Raw genomic sequence first — 14038 nt, 5'->3', positions numbered from 1 at the left:
CTCTTGCTCACCCTCTGACACTTGCCACTGATGATCTTCAATTTGAGGGACTGGGAGTTGTAAGGAACTGGTGATGAGGCCAGGTACCAGATGGCTGGGAGGCTAGGTAAGTTGAGACTTACACTGTGTACAAGTTCCAATCAGGTCCTAGGAGCAAGAAACCATCTACCTTTCTATCAACCACCACCTTATTTCTCAGAAACTGGCCATTCCTTAACATATTTAATTCTCCTGAACAGCCAGGATACTAAGGAGTAAACTAAAATTCCAGGCTAGGTCAAGTTTTACAGATCTACAGTTATTGTCACAGCAAGATTTTTTTTTCTCTTGTCAGGGAAGTGAAAGTATCCTTAGAGCTCATTTTTACAATGTAATTTTTTTTTAAAGTCCCATCACAACATCTGGATTATCTGCAGAGAGATAGAATCATAGTGCTTCCATAAAATAACTTTGATACAACTCAGCCTGAGCTATGTTACCTGTATCTTAGAACATGTGGCAATGCCCCACTACTGTGGATTTGTCTGAAACATAGTCCTATTGAATATTCATTGATTTGCTCTATAAAAGTAATATTTCTTATTCCTGCTTTACATTATCAGAAGTGTGCCTCTTACGTACGTATTGTGTTGTAATTCTAAGACTGTAGCAAATGCATTACAAGCCCAGTGCATACAGGCTGTATAGTACATTTTCGAGAATACTTTGAGCACTGATAGCTTGTCTTTGGGTCCCATGGAGAAAAAATCCTTTTATTCTCTACAGAAAAGATAGTTCATTCATATAGTCACCTGGCAGAAGAAGATTAAAAGTAGAAACAATTTTTTCTCTGTTGAACTCTGATCCAAGACAGACTAGGGTGTTGTGGTGCAGATTTCAAATATTTATTGGCAAAAAAACTTGTGCACTAGGCAATCAAACTCCAACAGATCAATCAGTTGTGAATGTGTGTTGTAATTTGGTTTAGCTCTTGATAGAATGCATTCAAATAGAGTCATGGGTTGTGATTTCTTTTAACACTGTGTGGGCTTGATGCACACTGTTTCTTGATGAATAGAGGATGAATCCTGAGAGAAGAGCTGGCAAGGGTCTGATATTTACATGACGTCTGTTTTCTGTGACCTTTGAAACACACTGATCTTCTCAGTGATTTAAACAAAAATTGAATGCTTTGAGTCATCTGTTCTAGATAGATTCATGAAGAAACTCTTCACGATAAAGGAACAGTTAAAAATAGAAATGCTTGTTGATTCAGTTATTAAGTACTTTTTAATGACCAGTAATACTTACATTATTCCACCATTTTACCAGTTTACAAAAACACAGTAATTTTTTAAAATTTACATTTTGGTAGGGCTCCTGAAAACAGAACAAACAGCCCTTGTATTAAACACAGGACTCTGTGAGAACATTCACTCCCCTCAAGATAGGCTTGAACTGCAGCATGAGGGGAGAAAAGGCAAGCAAGCACCAGAATCACGAAAGCACCCTACCCAGCTGCTGTACAAAATCACCGTTTCAGTTGGAGAGTTTTGAATGGATGAAAAGATTTGAAGTAAAGGTTTGAAGATCTGATGGAAATAATTATGGACTGCTGTGGTGTGCTTAGTTCTAAGGGTTTTTTAATGCCTGCCTCATTCTTTTGGATCTTAAAATACATCAGCTATATTAATGCTAGATGGGTGTGTGTTAGAGAAAAACACCTTTTTAAAACAAAAAACACATTTAAAGGTTTGATTAAAATGAATAGATGTCCTGAAATTCAGGGTTAGGGATGATATTTCATATTTGATTCACCATATTGTGTCTAGATTTTGCAACACAGCTATATGTAAAATCACCAGTTTAGAAATCTTGTTAATACGTAGTGCAGTCGGACTGAATAGAGATCTGACTTCAGCCTGTTCAGGCTATTTAAGTATGTGCTAAACCACTTTACTTTAGGCTGACTTTATTATTATTATTTTTATTATTTATTAATTTATTTATTTAATGCATCCTTATGACTTGAGAAAACTGATAATTCAGAGCTTGATTTTCAGAAGGTTGAAGTCAATGGGAGCTGCAGGCCCCTAATGGGTAATTTTACATTGCTTACTTCTAAAAAAACCAAACAGTTCTCTTTAAGTCTGATCACTTTTCTCTCCGTTTTAATTGCAAGTGTTTAATTTAATTTTTGGTTGCTTTACTTTGTATTCAGTAATAGAGGATACCCATCCCATGTACAAACTTGCTAGTACAGAATTTTAGTAGCTGCCTGAATATTTTTATGCAGATGTCTAACATACTTCCAAATAAAGTATGAAGGTATTGTCAGTACAGAACTTCATGTGGTCTGAACAAAAATAAAATCTTAACCTGCACTCTAAACATTTACACAAACAGAAAAGGCTAAAATTAATAACTGTGGCCTACTGAAAGAATGATAGGTCAAGTGAGGACAGAGTTAGTTAATAAGTAAAGAGAGGATAAATTAACCGTTCTAAAAGAGTCAGAATTTGGCTAGTTTCCATTAAATATGGTGCTAGCCTTCTCATTAAGTGACTAAGTATTTAGTTTTCATATTTCCTGTGTTTGTTCTCCAGGTTGTCAATGGGGTGTGGGTTGGATTGATATGCTATGGCATTCCTCTGCCCCTTTGCGGTACACAGTCTCTTCATATAATTGAATGGAGAAGAGCACTCTCTGTTTTTCTATAGAATTTGTCATGGTGAATACTCAGCAATGAAGTTTAATGAAAGAATCACATTTTATAACTTCCTTTAAAAACTGTTGTAAATGTTGTGGGCCTTATAAGTTTGATTATAAATTTTAAAAGCTCTTAATTAAAAAGTAGCTTTGTGTTATTTTGATAAGTGTTCCTCATAAAAAAGGTCTTAAAATTGATTTTGTTTTAAATTTCTTCTTCATGAACTGGCTACAGCCAAACATAGTGAGGGAAAGCAGTAATGTTAAATTTTCCCTTTTATAGCTCCACCATTGTATCTCAGTCTTGAAACGGCAAATAATCCAGTTATAGTCTTCTATTGATCAGAAATATAAAGTTGTGAAGGGCCTTGAAGGTGAGGTCGAGAAGTCTGAATTTGATGTGTTGGAAAAGAGGGATCCTGTGAAGGAATATTCAGAGGGACAGTGTAGCAGGATAAGAACAAGAGGCAAGAGAGATCATCATGGCAGATGTGTTTTGGATAAGCTTGATGGAGTAGTGTGATATCAAAGAGACCAGGAAGGGGAAGGTTGCAATAATCAAAACAGGGTATTATGAGGGCCTAAGTTTTAGCTGTGTGGATAGAGGGGAAAAGCAAGAGCTTAGAAATTTTATGGAGGAAGAAGTGGCAGAATTTGGACATTGCCTGGGAAGATGGGGTGGGAGAAGTCAAAAATAATACACATGTGATGGGCCTGAGCGTACCTGCATCATGATCATTTGCTTCCAGAAAGTTCACCATGGAAAAGGACAGATTTAGACAAATGTACTACCAAACTAATGAAGGGCTCCTGTCAAGGTTCCTCCCCCACTCTGAACTCTAGGGTACAGATGTGGGGACGTGCATGAAAAACCTCCTAAGCTTATCTTTACCAGCTTAGGTCAAAACTTCCCCAAGGTACAAAATATTCCACCCGTTGTCCTTGGACTGGCCGCTACCACCACCAAACTAATACTGGTTACTGGGGAAGAGCTGTTTGGACGCGTCCTTCCCCCCAAAATACTTCCCAAAACCTTGCATCCCACTTCCTGGACAAGGTTTGGTAAAAAGCCTCACCAATTTGCCTAGGTGACTACAGACCCAGACCCTTGGATCTTAAGAACAATGAACAATCCTCCCAATACTTGCACCGCCCCCCTTTTCTGGGAAATGTTGGATAAAAAGCCTCACCAATTTGCATAGGTGACCACAGACCCAAACCCTTGGATCTGAGAACAATGAAAAAGCATTCAGTTTTCTTACAAGAAGACTTTTAATAAAAATAGAAGTAAATAGAAATAAAGAAATCCCCCCTGTAAAATCAGGATGGTAGATATCTTACAGGGTAATTAGATTCAAAAACATAGAGAACCCCTCTAGGCAAAACCTTAAGTTACAAAAAAGATACACAGACAGAAATAGTTATTCTATTCAGCACAATTCTTTTCTCAGCCATTTAAAGAAATCATAATCTAACACATACCTAGCTAGATTAGTTACTAAAAGTTCTAAGACTCCATTCCTGGTCTATCCCCTGCAGAAACCAGCATATAGACAGACACAGACCCTTTGTTTCTTTCCCTCCTCCCAGCTTTTGAAAGTATCTTGTCTCCTCATTGGTCATTTTGGTCAGGTGCCAGCGAGGTTACCTTTAGCTTCTTAACCCTTTACAGGTGAGAGGAGCTTTCCCCTGGCCAGGAGGGATTTCAAAGGGGTTTACCCTTCCCTTTATATTTATGACAGCTCCTCTGCGACTAAAGAGACTTTGTCTCAAAAAATAGGTCTACCTCTGGAAAGCTTCTAACATAGCCAGTGATTTTTCCCTCAGCCTTTTCTCACCTTTATCTGCATAGTAAAAAACTACTATAAAACCACTAGTAGGAAGCCTTAAGGCCAGCATTACATTTGTTTTTTGTTTGGGTGTCTGTGCAATAATATTTAATTGGGGTTTCAGGTCATTTTGTTTTGATGCTTTAACATGTATTTTTATGGTGAACAGATTATAGGCACTATTTCACAAATACTTGTTCTGTCTCTTTATTGCAGACTTCTGTGGAGAATACCTTGGCTTAGGCACACCCTGCTGGGAGTAGTATTAAAGGCACTGGACCAAATTTAACTAAGGTGTAACCCATAGGAATTATATCTGTTTACATAAGTACTGAACTGACCACATGTTGTAGCATTACTCATAAAGATTAATGCATTTAGGTCCAGATCTTGCAGCTGAGTCTGTATGGGTTGACTGCAGTGAGGCTTTATGTGGGATGGGAGCAGGAGTCTGCCTACACAGATTCAGTTGCAAGATTGGGATCCTAGAGATTGATACAGCAATCCTCATCAGTTTGGGCAAAACTCCAATTTACTTCAATGAGAATTTTGTATGAGTAGGGAGTGCAGGATCCTTAATAATAAATAATAATAATTAATAATAATAAATATATTTTAGTAATAGATCTCAAAGACTTTACAAAAGAGGGTGAATATCCTCATTTTACAGATGAGGAAATGACCACCTCTGCTTGGCCCATGATGTCAGCCTCCACCATCCAGTTGCTAGATTTTCAAGCAAGCACCTTTATGCTTTCCCCTGTGCTGCCCTTATGCCTGGGAGTTACTCCCCATAAGTGTCTGTAAAAGTAACTCATTATCTGCCTTCAAAACCCTCCGTAAAACTCTACTTTGCTACTTTATAGGACTGGGAGTCAGCAGAGTAATGCCTCCCTTAAACATTATAAAAGGTTTTTGAGAACTTCCCATCTTCCATATTTCTGGGCAAAATTTTTCTCTTTAGAGAGGCTTGTTCAGTTTCTGTTAATCTTGGTGGTAATTGTGTATGTATGTCTAGAAGCACAATTTAGCCCTCAAGAGGTCTTCCTGAGTGTTTCACAGCTGATAGATCTGTCAGTTCATAGCTTACTATTTATTTATTTTTATCAAATTGTGTGTGCTTCTAGGAATATTAGTGAACATTTGCTGTGATGCCAGTCTAACTTAAATCGTACGCAAACTTTTTTACAACCTGCTTTTAAACCATGCGAACCATTAGGAATAGGCTTAGTGGGATTTCATCTTCTGTTTTCTAACCAGTTGATACCCACAGTCTATATTAGACTATCATCTAAATCTTTTCAGAATTTGGCTCTTTAAGTTGTTTTGTTAGGGAACTCTTTTTTTCTTGACAATGGAGTTAAGATGCTTTCATTTTAGGAAGCTCCTGACATCTGACAGAAAATTCTGAAAAAGATTCTATTTAGAAACAATTATGCTAAAGTAAAATACATTGTGTTTTTCTTTCTTCTTTTTTATTACTAGGAACATCATTTGCGTAGGAACAAAACATTTGTTTATTTGATAATCTTGTCTTGATGCTCGCTTAAAGTTGTAGTCCTCTTTGTGCAATTAGTGTGTTGCTATGAAGACAATTATGCTATTATAAACTAAGAGCTATGACCTTGGAAGGGAAAAATGTCTGAGGATCAACTATCCCATTTTCAGTTAAATATCCAAAGTGTATTATTTTTAAAAGGGAAGGGAAGAAAAATAATTTAAAAGGGAAATAGCTTCCAGATAGACTGTGTTTCAAAGCCCTGGTCTACACTAGGACTTTAGGTCGAATTTAGCAGCGTTAAATCGATGTAAACCTGCACCGGTCCACACAATGAAGCCCTTTATTTCGACTTAAAGGGCTCTTAAAATCGATTTCCTTACTCCACCCCTGACAAGTGGATTAGCGCTTAAATCGACGTTGCCGGCTCGAATTTGGGGTACTGTGGACACAATTCGATGGTACTGGCCTCCGGGAGCTATCCCAGAGTGCTCCATTATGACCGCTCTGGACAGCACTCTCAACTCAATGCACTGGCCAGGTAGACAGGAAAAGAACCGCGAACTTTTGAATCTCATTTCCTGTTTGGCCAGCGTGGCAAGCTGCAGGTGACCATGCAGAGCTCATCAGCAGAGGTGACCATGATGGAGTCCCAGAATCGCAAAAGAGCTCCAGCATGGACCGAACGGGATGTACGGGATCTGATCGCTGTTTGGGGAGAGGAATCCGTGCTATCAGAACTCCATTCCAGTTTTCGAAATGCCAAAACCTTTGTCAAAATCTCCCAGGGCATGAAGGACAGAGGCCATAACAGGGACCCGAAGCAGTGCCGCGTGAAACTGAAGGAGCTGAGGCAAGCCTACCAAAAAACCAGAGAGGCGAACGGCTGCTCCGGGTCAGAGCCCCAAACATGCCGCTTCTATGATGAGCTGCATGCCATTTTAGGGGGTTCAGCCACCACTACCCCAGCCGTGTTGTTCGACTCCTTCAATGGAAATGGAGGCAATACGGAAGCAGGTTTTGGGGACGAAGAAGATGATGATGAGGAGGAGGTTGTAGATAGCTCACAGCAAGCAAGCGGAGAAACCAGTTTTCCCGACAGCCAGGAACTGTTTCTCACCCTGGACCTGGAGCCAGTACACCCCGAACCCACCCAAGGCTGCCTCCTGGACCCAGCAGGCGGAGAAGGGACCTCTGGTGAGTGTACCTTTTAAAATACTATACATGGTTTAAAAGCAAGCATGTGAAAGGATTACTTTGCCCTGGCATTTGCGGTTCTCCTAGATGTAGTCCTAAAGCCTTTGCAAAAGGTTTCTGGGGAGGGCAGCCTTATTGCGTCCTTCATGGTAGGACACTTTACCACTCCAGGCCAGTAACACGTACTCGGGAATCAACAAAGCATTGCAGTGTATGTTTGCTGGCATTCAAACAACATCCGTTCTTTCTCTCTCTGTGTTATCCTCAGGAGAGTGAGATATAATTCATGGTCACCTGGTTGAAATAGAGTGCTTTTCTTCAGGGGACACTCAGAGGAGACCGTTCCTGCTGGGCTGTTTGCCTGTGGCTAAACAGAAATGTTCCCCGCTGTTAGCCACAGGGAGGGGGGAAGGTTGAGGGGGTAGTCATGCCGTGGGGGGAGGCAAAATGCGACCTTGTAACGAAAGCACATGTGCTATGTATGTAATGTTAACAGCAAGGTTTACCCTGAAAGAGTGTAGCCACTGTTTTATAAAATGTGTCTTTTTAAATACCGCTGTCCCTTTTTTTTTCTCCACCAGCTGCATGTGTTTCAATGATCACAGGATCTTCTCCTTCCCAGAGGCTAGTGAAGCTTAGAAAGAAAAAAAAACGCACTCGTGATGAAATGTTCTCCGAGCTCATGCTGTCCTCCCACACTGACAGAGCACAGACGAATACGTGGAGACAAATAATGTCAGAGTGCAGGAAAGCACAAAATGACAGGGAGGAGAGGTGGCGGGCTGAAGAGAGTAAGTGGCGGGCTGAAGTCAGGGCTGAAGCTCAAATGTGGTGGCAGCGTGATGAGAGGAGGCAGGATTCAATGCTGAGGCTGCTGCAGGACCCAAACCAGTATGCTCCAGTGTATGGTTGAGCTGCAGCAAAGGCAGCTGGAGCACAGACTGCCACTGCAGCCCCTCTGTAACCAACCGCCCTCCTCCCCAAGTTCCATAGCCTCCACACCCAGACGCCCAAGAACGCGGTGGGGGGGCCTCCGGCCAACCAGCCACTCCACCACAGAGGATTGCCCAAAAAAAAGAAGGCTGTCATTCAATAAATTTTAAAGTTGTAAACTTTTAAAGTGCTGTGCTTAAAGTGCTGTGTGGCATTTTCCTTCCCTCCTCCACCACCCCTCCTGGGCTACCTTGGTAGTCATCCCCCTATTTGTGTGATGAATGAATAAAGAATGCATGAATGTGAAGCAACAATGACTTTATTGCCTCTGCAAGCAGTGATTGAAGGGAGGAGAGGCGGGTGGTTAGCTTACAGGGAAGTAGAGTGAACCAAGGGGCGGGGGGTTTCATCAAGGAGAAACAAACAGAACTTTCACACCGTAGTGTGGCCAGTCATGAAACTGGTTTTCAAAGCTTCTCTGATGCGTACCGCGCCCTCCTGTGCTCTTCTAACCGCCCTGGTGTCTGGCTGCGCGTAACCAGCAGCCAGGCAATTTGCCTCAACCTCCCACCCCGCCATAAACGTCTCCCCCTTACTCTCTCAGATTTTGTGGAGCACACAGCAAGCAGTAATAACAGTGGGAATATTGGTTTCGCTGAGGTCTAAGCGAGTCAGTAAACTGCGCCAGCGCGCCTTTAAACGTCCAAATGCACATTCTATCACCATTTTGCACTTGCTCAGCCTGTAGTTGAACAGCTCCTGACTACTGTCCAGGCTGCCTGTGTACGGCTTCATGAGCCATGGCATTAAGGGGTAGGCTGGGTCCCCAAGGATACATATAGGCATTTCAACATCCCCAACAGTTATTTTCTGGTCTGGGAATAGAGTCCCTTCCTGCAGCTTTTGAAACAGACCAGAGTTCCTGAAGATGCGAGCATCATGCACCTTTCCCGGCCATCCCACGTTGATGTTGGTGAAACGTCCCTTGTGATCCACCAGAGCTTGCAGGACTATCGAAAAGTACCCCTTGCGGTTTATGTACTCGGCGGCTTGGTGTTCCGGTGCCAAGATAGGGATATGGGTTCCGTCTATGGCCCCACCACAGTTAGGGAATCCCATTGCAGCAAAGCCATCCACTATGACCTGCACATTTCCCAGGGTCACTACCCTTGATATCAGCAGATCTTTGATTGCGTGGGCTACTTGCATCACAGCAGCCCCCACAGTAGATTTGCCCACTCCAAATTGATTCCCAACTGACCGGTAGCTGTCTGGCGTTGTAAGCTTCCACAGGGCTATCGCCACTCGCTTCTCAACTGTGAGGGCTGCTCTCATCTTGGTATTCATGCGCCTCAGGGCAGGGGAAAGCAAGTCACAAAGTTCCATGAAAGTGCCCTTACGCATGCGAAAGTTTCGCAGCCACTGGGAATCGTCCCAGACCTGCAACACTATGCGGTCCCACCAGTCTGTGCTTGTTTCCCGAGCCCAGAATCGGCGTTCCACAGCATGAACCTGCCCCATTATCACCATGATGCATGCATTGGCAGGGCCCATGCTTTCAGAGAAATCTGTGTCCATGTCCTGATCACTCACGTGACCGCGCTGACGTCGGCTCCTCGCCCGGTATTGCTTTGCCAGGTTCCGGTGCTGCATATACTGCTGGATAATGCGTGTGGTGTTTAATGTGCTCCTAATTGCCAAAGTGAGCTGAGCGGCCTCCATGCTTGCCTTGGTACGGCGTCCGCACAGAAAAAAGGCGCGGAACAATTGTCTGCCGTTGCTCTGATGGAGGGAGGGGCGACTGAGGACACGGCTTACAGGGTTGGCTTCGGGGAGCTAAAATCAAGAAAGGGGGTGTCTTTACATCAAGGAGTATTTCAGGCAGGACTTCACGGAGGGTTCCAATAAGAAATGGTGCACCTAAGTTATCGTTCTTATTGGAACAAGGAGGTTAGCCTGGCCTCTGATTGATACATGGCTAGATTTACTTCGCTGCACCTTCTCTGTGAGTGACTGCAGTGTGACCTAGAGGAATGAGTCCCCTAGACAGGGGAGGAGGCAAATGAGTACAAAACAAATCTGGTCTATTTCTTGTTTTGACCCACTCCATCTATCTTTTACATCTTTGGCTGGCAGCAGACGGTGCAGAAGGACTGCATGCCATCCACATCTCATGGCTGCTCGGCAGAAGATGGTACAGTACGACTGCTAGCCATCCTCATCTCTTGCCTGCCTGACAGAAGATGGTACAGTACAACTGCTAGCAATCCTCGTCTCCTGCCCGCTCACCATAAGACGGTTCAATAGGACTGACTGCAGGACTAAAGAGAATGACCTGGTCAAGTCATTCCAAATTTAGTCCCTGCGCCCATGTCTGCCCAGGCGCTCCCAGCCGATGTGGCCAGGAGCACCTCGGACATGACGAGGACGACTACTAGTCATACTGCACCGTCTGCTGCCAGAAGGCAATGGGTTGCTGCTACTGTGTAGCAAAGCCGCACCACGTCTGCCAGCACCCAGGAGACATAGGGTGACGGTTACCTGAGCGGGCTCCATGCTTACCGTGGTATGGCGTCTGCACAGGTAACTCAGGAAAAAAGGCGCGAAACGATTGTCTGCCCTTGCTTTCACGGAGGGATGGAGGGAACTCCCGACTTTTAGAAAAGCCTGACGATATGTTCCCAGAACCACCCGCGACAATGTTTTAGCCCCATCAGGCATTGCGATCTCAACCCAGAATTCCAATGGGCAGCGGAGACTGCGGGAACTGTGGGATAGCTACCCACAGTGCAATGCTCCGGAAGTCGACTCTAGCCTCGGTACTGTGGAAGCGCTCCGCCGAGTTAATGCACTTAATGCACTTAGAGCATTTTCTGTGGGGACACACACACTCGAATATATAAAACCGATTTCTAAAAAACCGACTTCTATAAATTCGACCTTATTCCGTAGTGTAGACATACCCAAAGTTTTCCAGGAAGTGACGGCGTCTTTTTGAATGTCTCCTAATCTCTCCTTCACTCTCAGAACTTTTCCTACAAAAACGAAAAGGCAGCAGAAAAGTAAAGAAATGTACTTTAATTGCTGCCTGAAGTTAAGTGCATCTCTATTTTAGGTTGCAGAATCTTGAAAACAATGTATAATAGAAACTATCATTGGTTAAAAAAATAAACTGACGTAAATATGTCCAGGGAACATTTGGATGCTACTCTGTAAGTACAGTCGGTTCCTACCTGTGTTGTGTTAGTAAAAGCAGCTGTGTATGTGTCTATATATAACAATTTTTATTTTCCTCCCTAGTTGTGTGCTGCCCATCTACCAACCCGATCAGAGGCGCCAAACCACTATCAGGCAGTATGTCGGGCACTGTTTGCTGAAACAATGGAGTTGTACACATTCCTGGCCAAAATTAAAAGTGCAAAAGAGGTAAGCAGTCGGAGAGAATTTTCTGTTGTTAATTTGGTTACTAGGGGAGTGAGTACTGTGAAAAACTTTCTATTTCCGATCACCAGTGACAATCCGATGGTAGAGAAAATTATTTATAAAGTGTCCCTACAATTAAGCTTTCTGTTTTGTCCTGTACCCATTAATCATGGGTATTTGATAGAGGTTAGCGTACTTTCATGATAGACCATGACCCATAATGTGATCAGGAAAACAAACATTTCCTGGAAACAAACATTATGCTGGAAAACGATCCCTCACTCTCACAGACCTTGGGAGGCAGACCAGTCCTCGCTTACAGACAGCTCCCCAACCTGAAGCAAATACTCACCAGCAACCACACACCACACCACTAACACTAACCCAGGAACCAATCCCTGTAGCAAACCTCGTTGCCTACTCTGTCCCCATATCTACTCTAGCGACACCATCAGAGGACCCAACCACATCAGCCACGCCATCAGAGGCTCATTCACCTGCACGTCTACTAATGTTATATATGCCATCATGTGCCAGCAGTGCCCCTCTGCTATGTACATTGGCCAAACCGGACAGTCCCTACAGAAAAGAATAAATGGACACAAATCGGACATCAGGAATGGTAACATACAAAAGCCAGTAGGAGAACACTTCAATCTTCCTGGACATTCTATAACATATTTAAAAGTAGCTATACTTGAACAAAAAAACTTCAGAACCAGACTTCAAAGAGAAACTGCAGAACTAAAATTGATTTGCAAATTTAACACCATTAATTTCGGCCTGAATAGGGACTGGGAGTGGCCAGCTCCTTACAAAAGCCTCTCCTGGAATTGATACCACCTCATCTATTATTGGGAGTGGACTGCATCCACCCTGATCGAATTGGCCCTGTCAACACTGGTTCTCCGCTTGTGAGGCAACTCCCTTCTCTTCATGTGTCAGTATAATAATGCCCGCATTGGTCATTTTCACTCCATGCGTCCGATGAAGTGGGTTCTAGGCCACGAAAGCCTATGCCCAAATAAATCTGTTAGTCTATAAGGTGCAAGCTCATGCTCAAATAAATTGGTTAGTCTCTAAGGTGCCACAAGTACTCCTTTTCTTTTTGCGAATACAGACTAACACGGCTGTTACTCTGAAAACTGGACTCCTTGTTGTTTTTGTGGATACAGACTAACACGGCTACCCCCTGATACTAAACATTACTTTATGCTTTTCATGTTGCCTTCCTGCTCTCTCTGCCAATGACACCAGGCTCACCATTCTATTTGTCCGCTTCTCCCATAAGTGTCTTCATGCTTTCTTCCACACTGCTCCTAGTGGTTATTTTCCTGAGCTGGTCTGGAAGGGCGCTCTCCACTTTGCATTCAGATCGCTTCTTCTGTGTCACCTACAAGAAATTAACTGAATAAATTATGGTGAGTTTAGAGAGCCAATAGTGGACAGTTATATGTAAATCAACACATTGTATTGTGTTGATAGACACAATATAGTGTTAATAACAGAGTCACCGCCTTGACATCTCCACCTGTTTTTATGACCCTTTCCTCTATACTTCGTTTATCTTTCTTGGAACAGTAGTGGGTAATTTTTATTTTTACTCTGGTCCAAAACTCTCAAATAATCTAGCTAGAAAGTATACATTGATTATGTCTTTAGCAAATCCCTAAATATTCGAGGCAAAAAGCTTCCCCACAGTTTCTTCCTGTTCAAGTTGGATGAGTGAAAATGTTTCCATTTGCTCATGCTCAGTATAACAGCTGTTCATTAATGTAATTACTGAAGACTGTATTACACATTAATTGCTTTTTGTCCCCCTAGATTAGGTACAAAGCTGACCACAGTGAGCAGTTAGGCATTTTCAGTATACGCCTATATAGAACATTACTTTTTTATTTAAATATTATAGAAGTACACAAATAAATATATACATCAATATACACACAGTAATACTTTTGTTTTAAACTTGTAAACTATTCAATCACCCTGTAAATTTGAGTGTATACTGTGAGATGAAAAATACCGTTTGCCTCTGAAAAGGCTATTAGGACTTGATCCAAAACACATTTAAATCAATGGAAACAATCCCACTCTGGGTGAAATTCTGGCCCTACTGAAGTCAATGGGCTATTAGAAAACACTGAAAGTTGCTGAGAAACACAGTTATCGTTATCTTACAAACAGCTGTAATAATAGTTAAGGTTTGAAATCCTTATAGGTGGCTTAGTTTTATAATCCACATGGTACTTGCTCACTGCTTTTATCAAAGTGTAACTTCAGAAACCCTTCAGTGGTTAAAAAAAATCCAAAGGACATAGAAAACAAAATAAGAGCCATGAAGAAAATATATATTAATATGGAGTGTTGTATATTTCTTATTGCCATTTATTTCTAGCTTGTACCTGTGCCAGAAAGGAGTTATATGATCACCTTAAAGTTGTGCCAACAAAAACTTTATACTATCTTC

General features: G+C 42.4%; 2 protein-coding genes across 4 annotated transcripts in view; both read left to right on the top strand.

Annotated features, from left to right (window-relative positions):
* SPIRE1 (spire type actin nucleation factor 1) overlaps positions 1-14038 on the top strand; it is a 187187-nt gene that overhangs the window by 103921 nt on the left and 69228 nt on the right. For all 3 annotated transcript variants that reach the window (XM_075125320.1, XM_048840209.2, XM_048840210.2), the window contains exon 4: positions 11446-11571. In XM_075125320.1, coding sequence (XP_074981421.1) covers positions 11446-11571 — 126 coding nt within the window. The remainder of the gene's footprint in view (positions 1-11445; positions 11572-14038) is intronic.
* LOC125632300 (uncharacterized) lies at positions 6294-8332 on the top strand. The gene is made up of 2 exons (XM_048840229.2): positions 6294-7212; positions 7794-8332. Exons 1-2 carry the CDS (start codon positions 6630-6632, stop codon positions 8123-8125), a joined length of 915 nt encoding a protein of 304 aa, XP_048696186.2. The 5' UTR covers positions 6294-6629; the 3' UTR covers positions 8126-8332.

Source organism: Caretta caretta, chromosome 2 (assembly GCF_965140235.1).
Source record: "Caretta caretta isolate rCarCar2 chromosome 2, rCarCar1.hap1, whole genome shotgun sequence".
NCBI lineage: Eukaryota > Metazoa > Chordata > Testudines > Cheloniidae > Caretta > Caretta caretta.
Note: the sequence above shows the minus strand (reverse complement) of the source record. Positions and strands in the feature narration are given on the sequence as shown.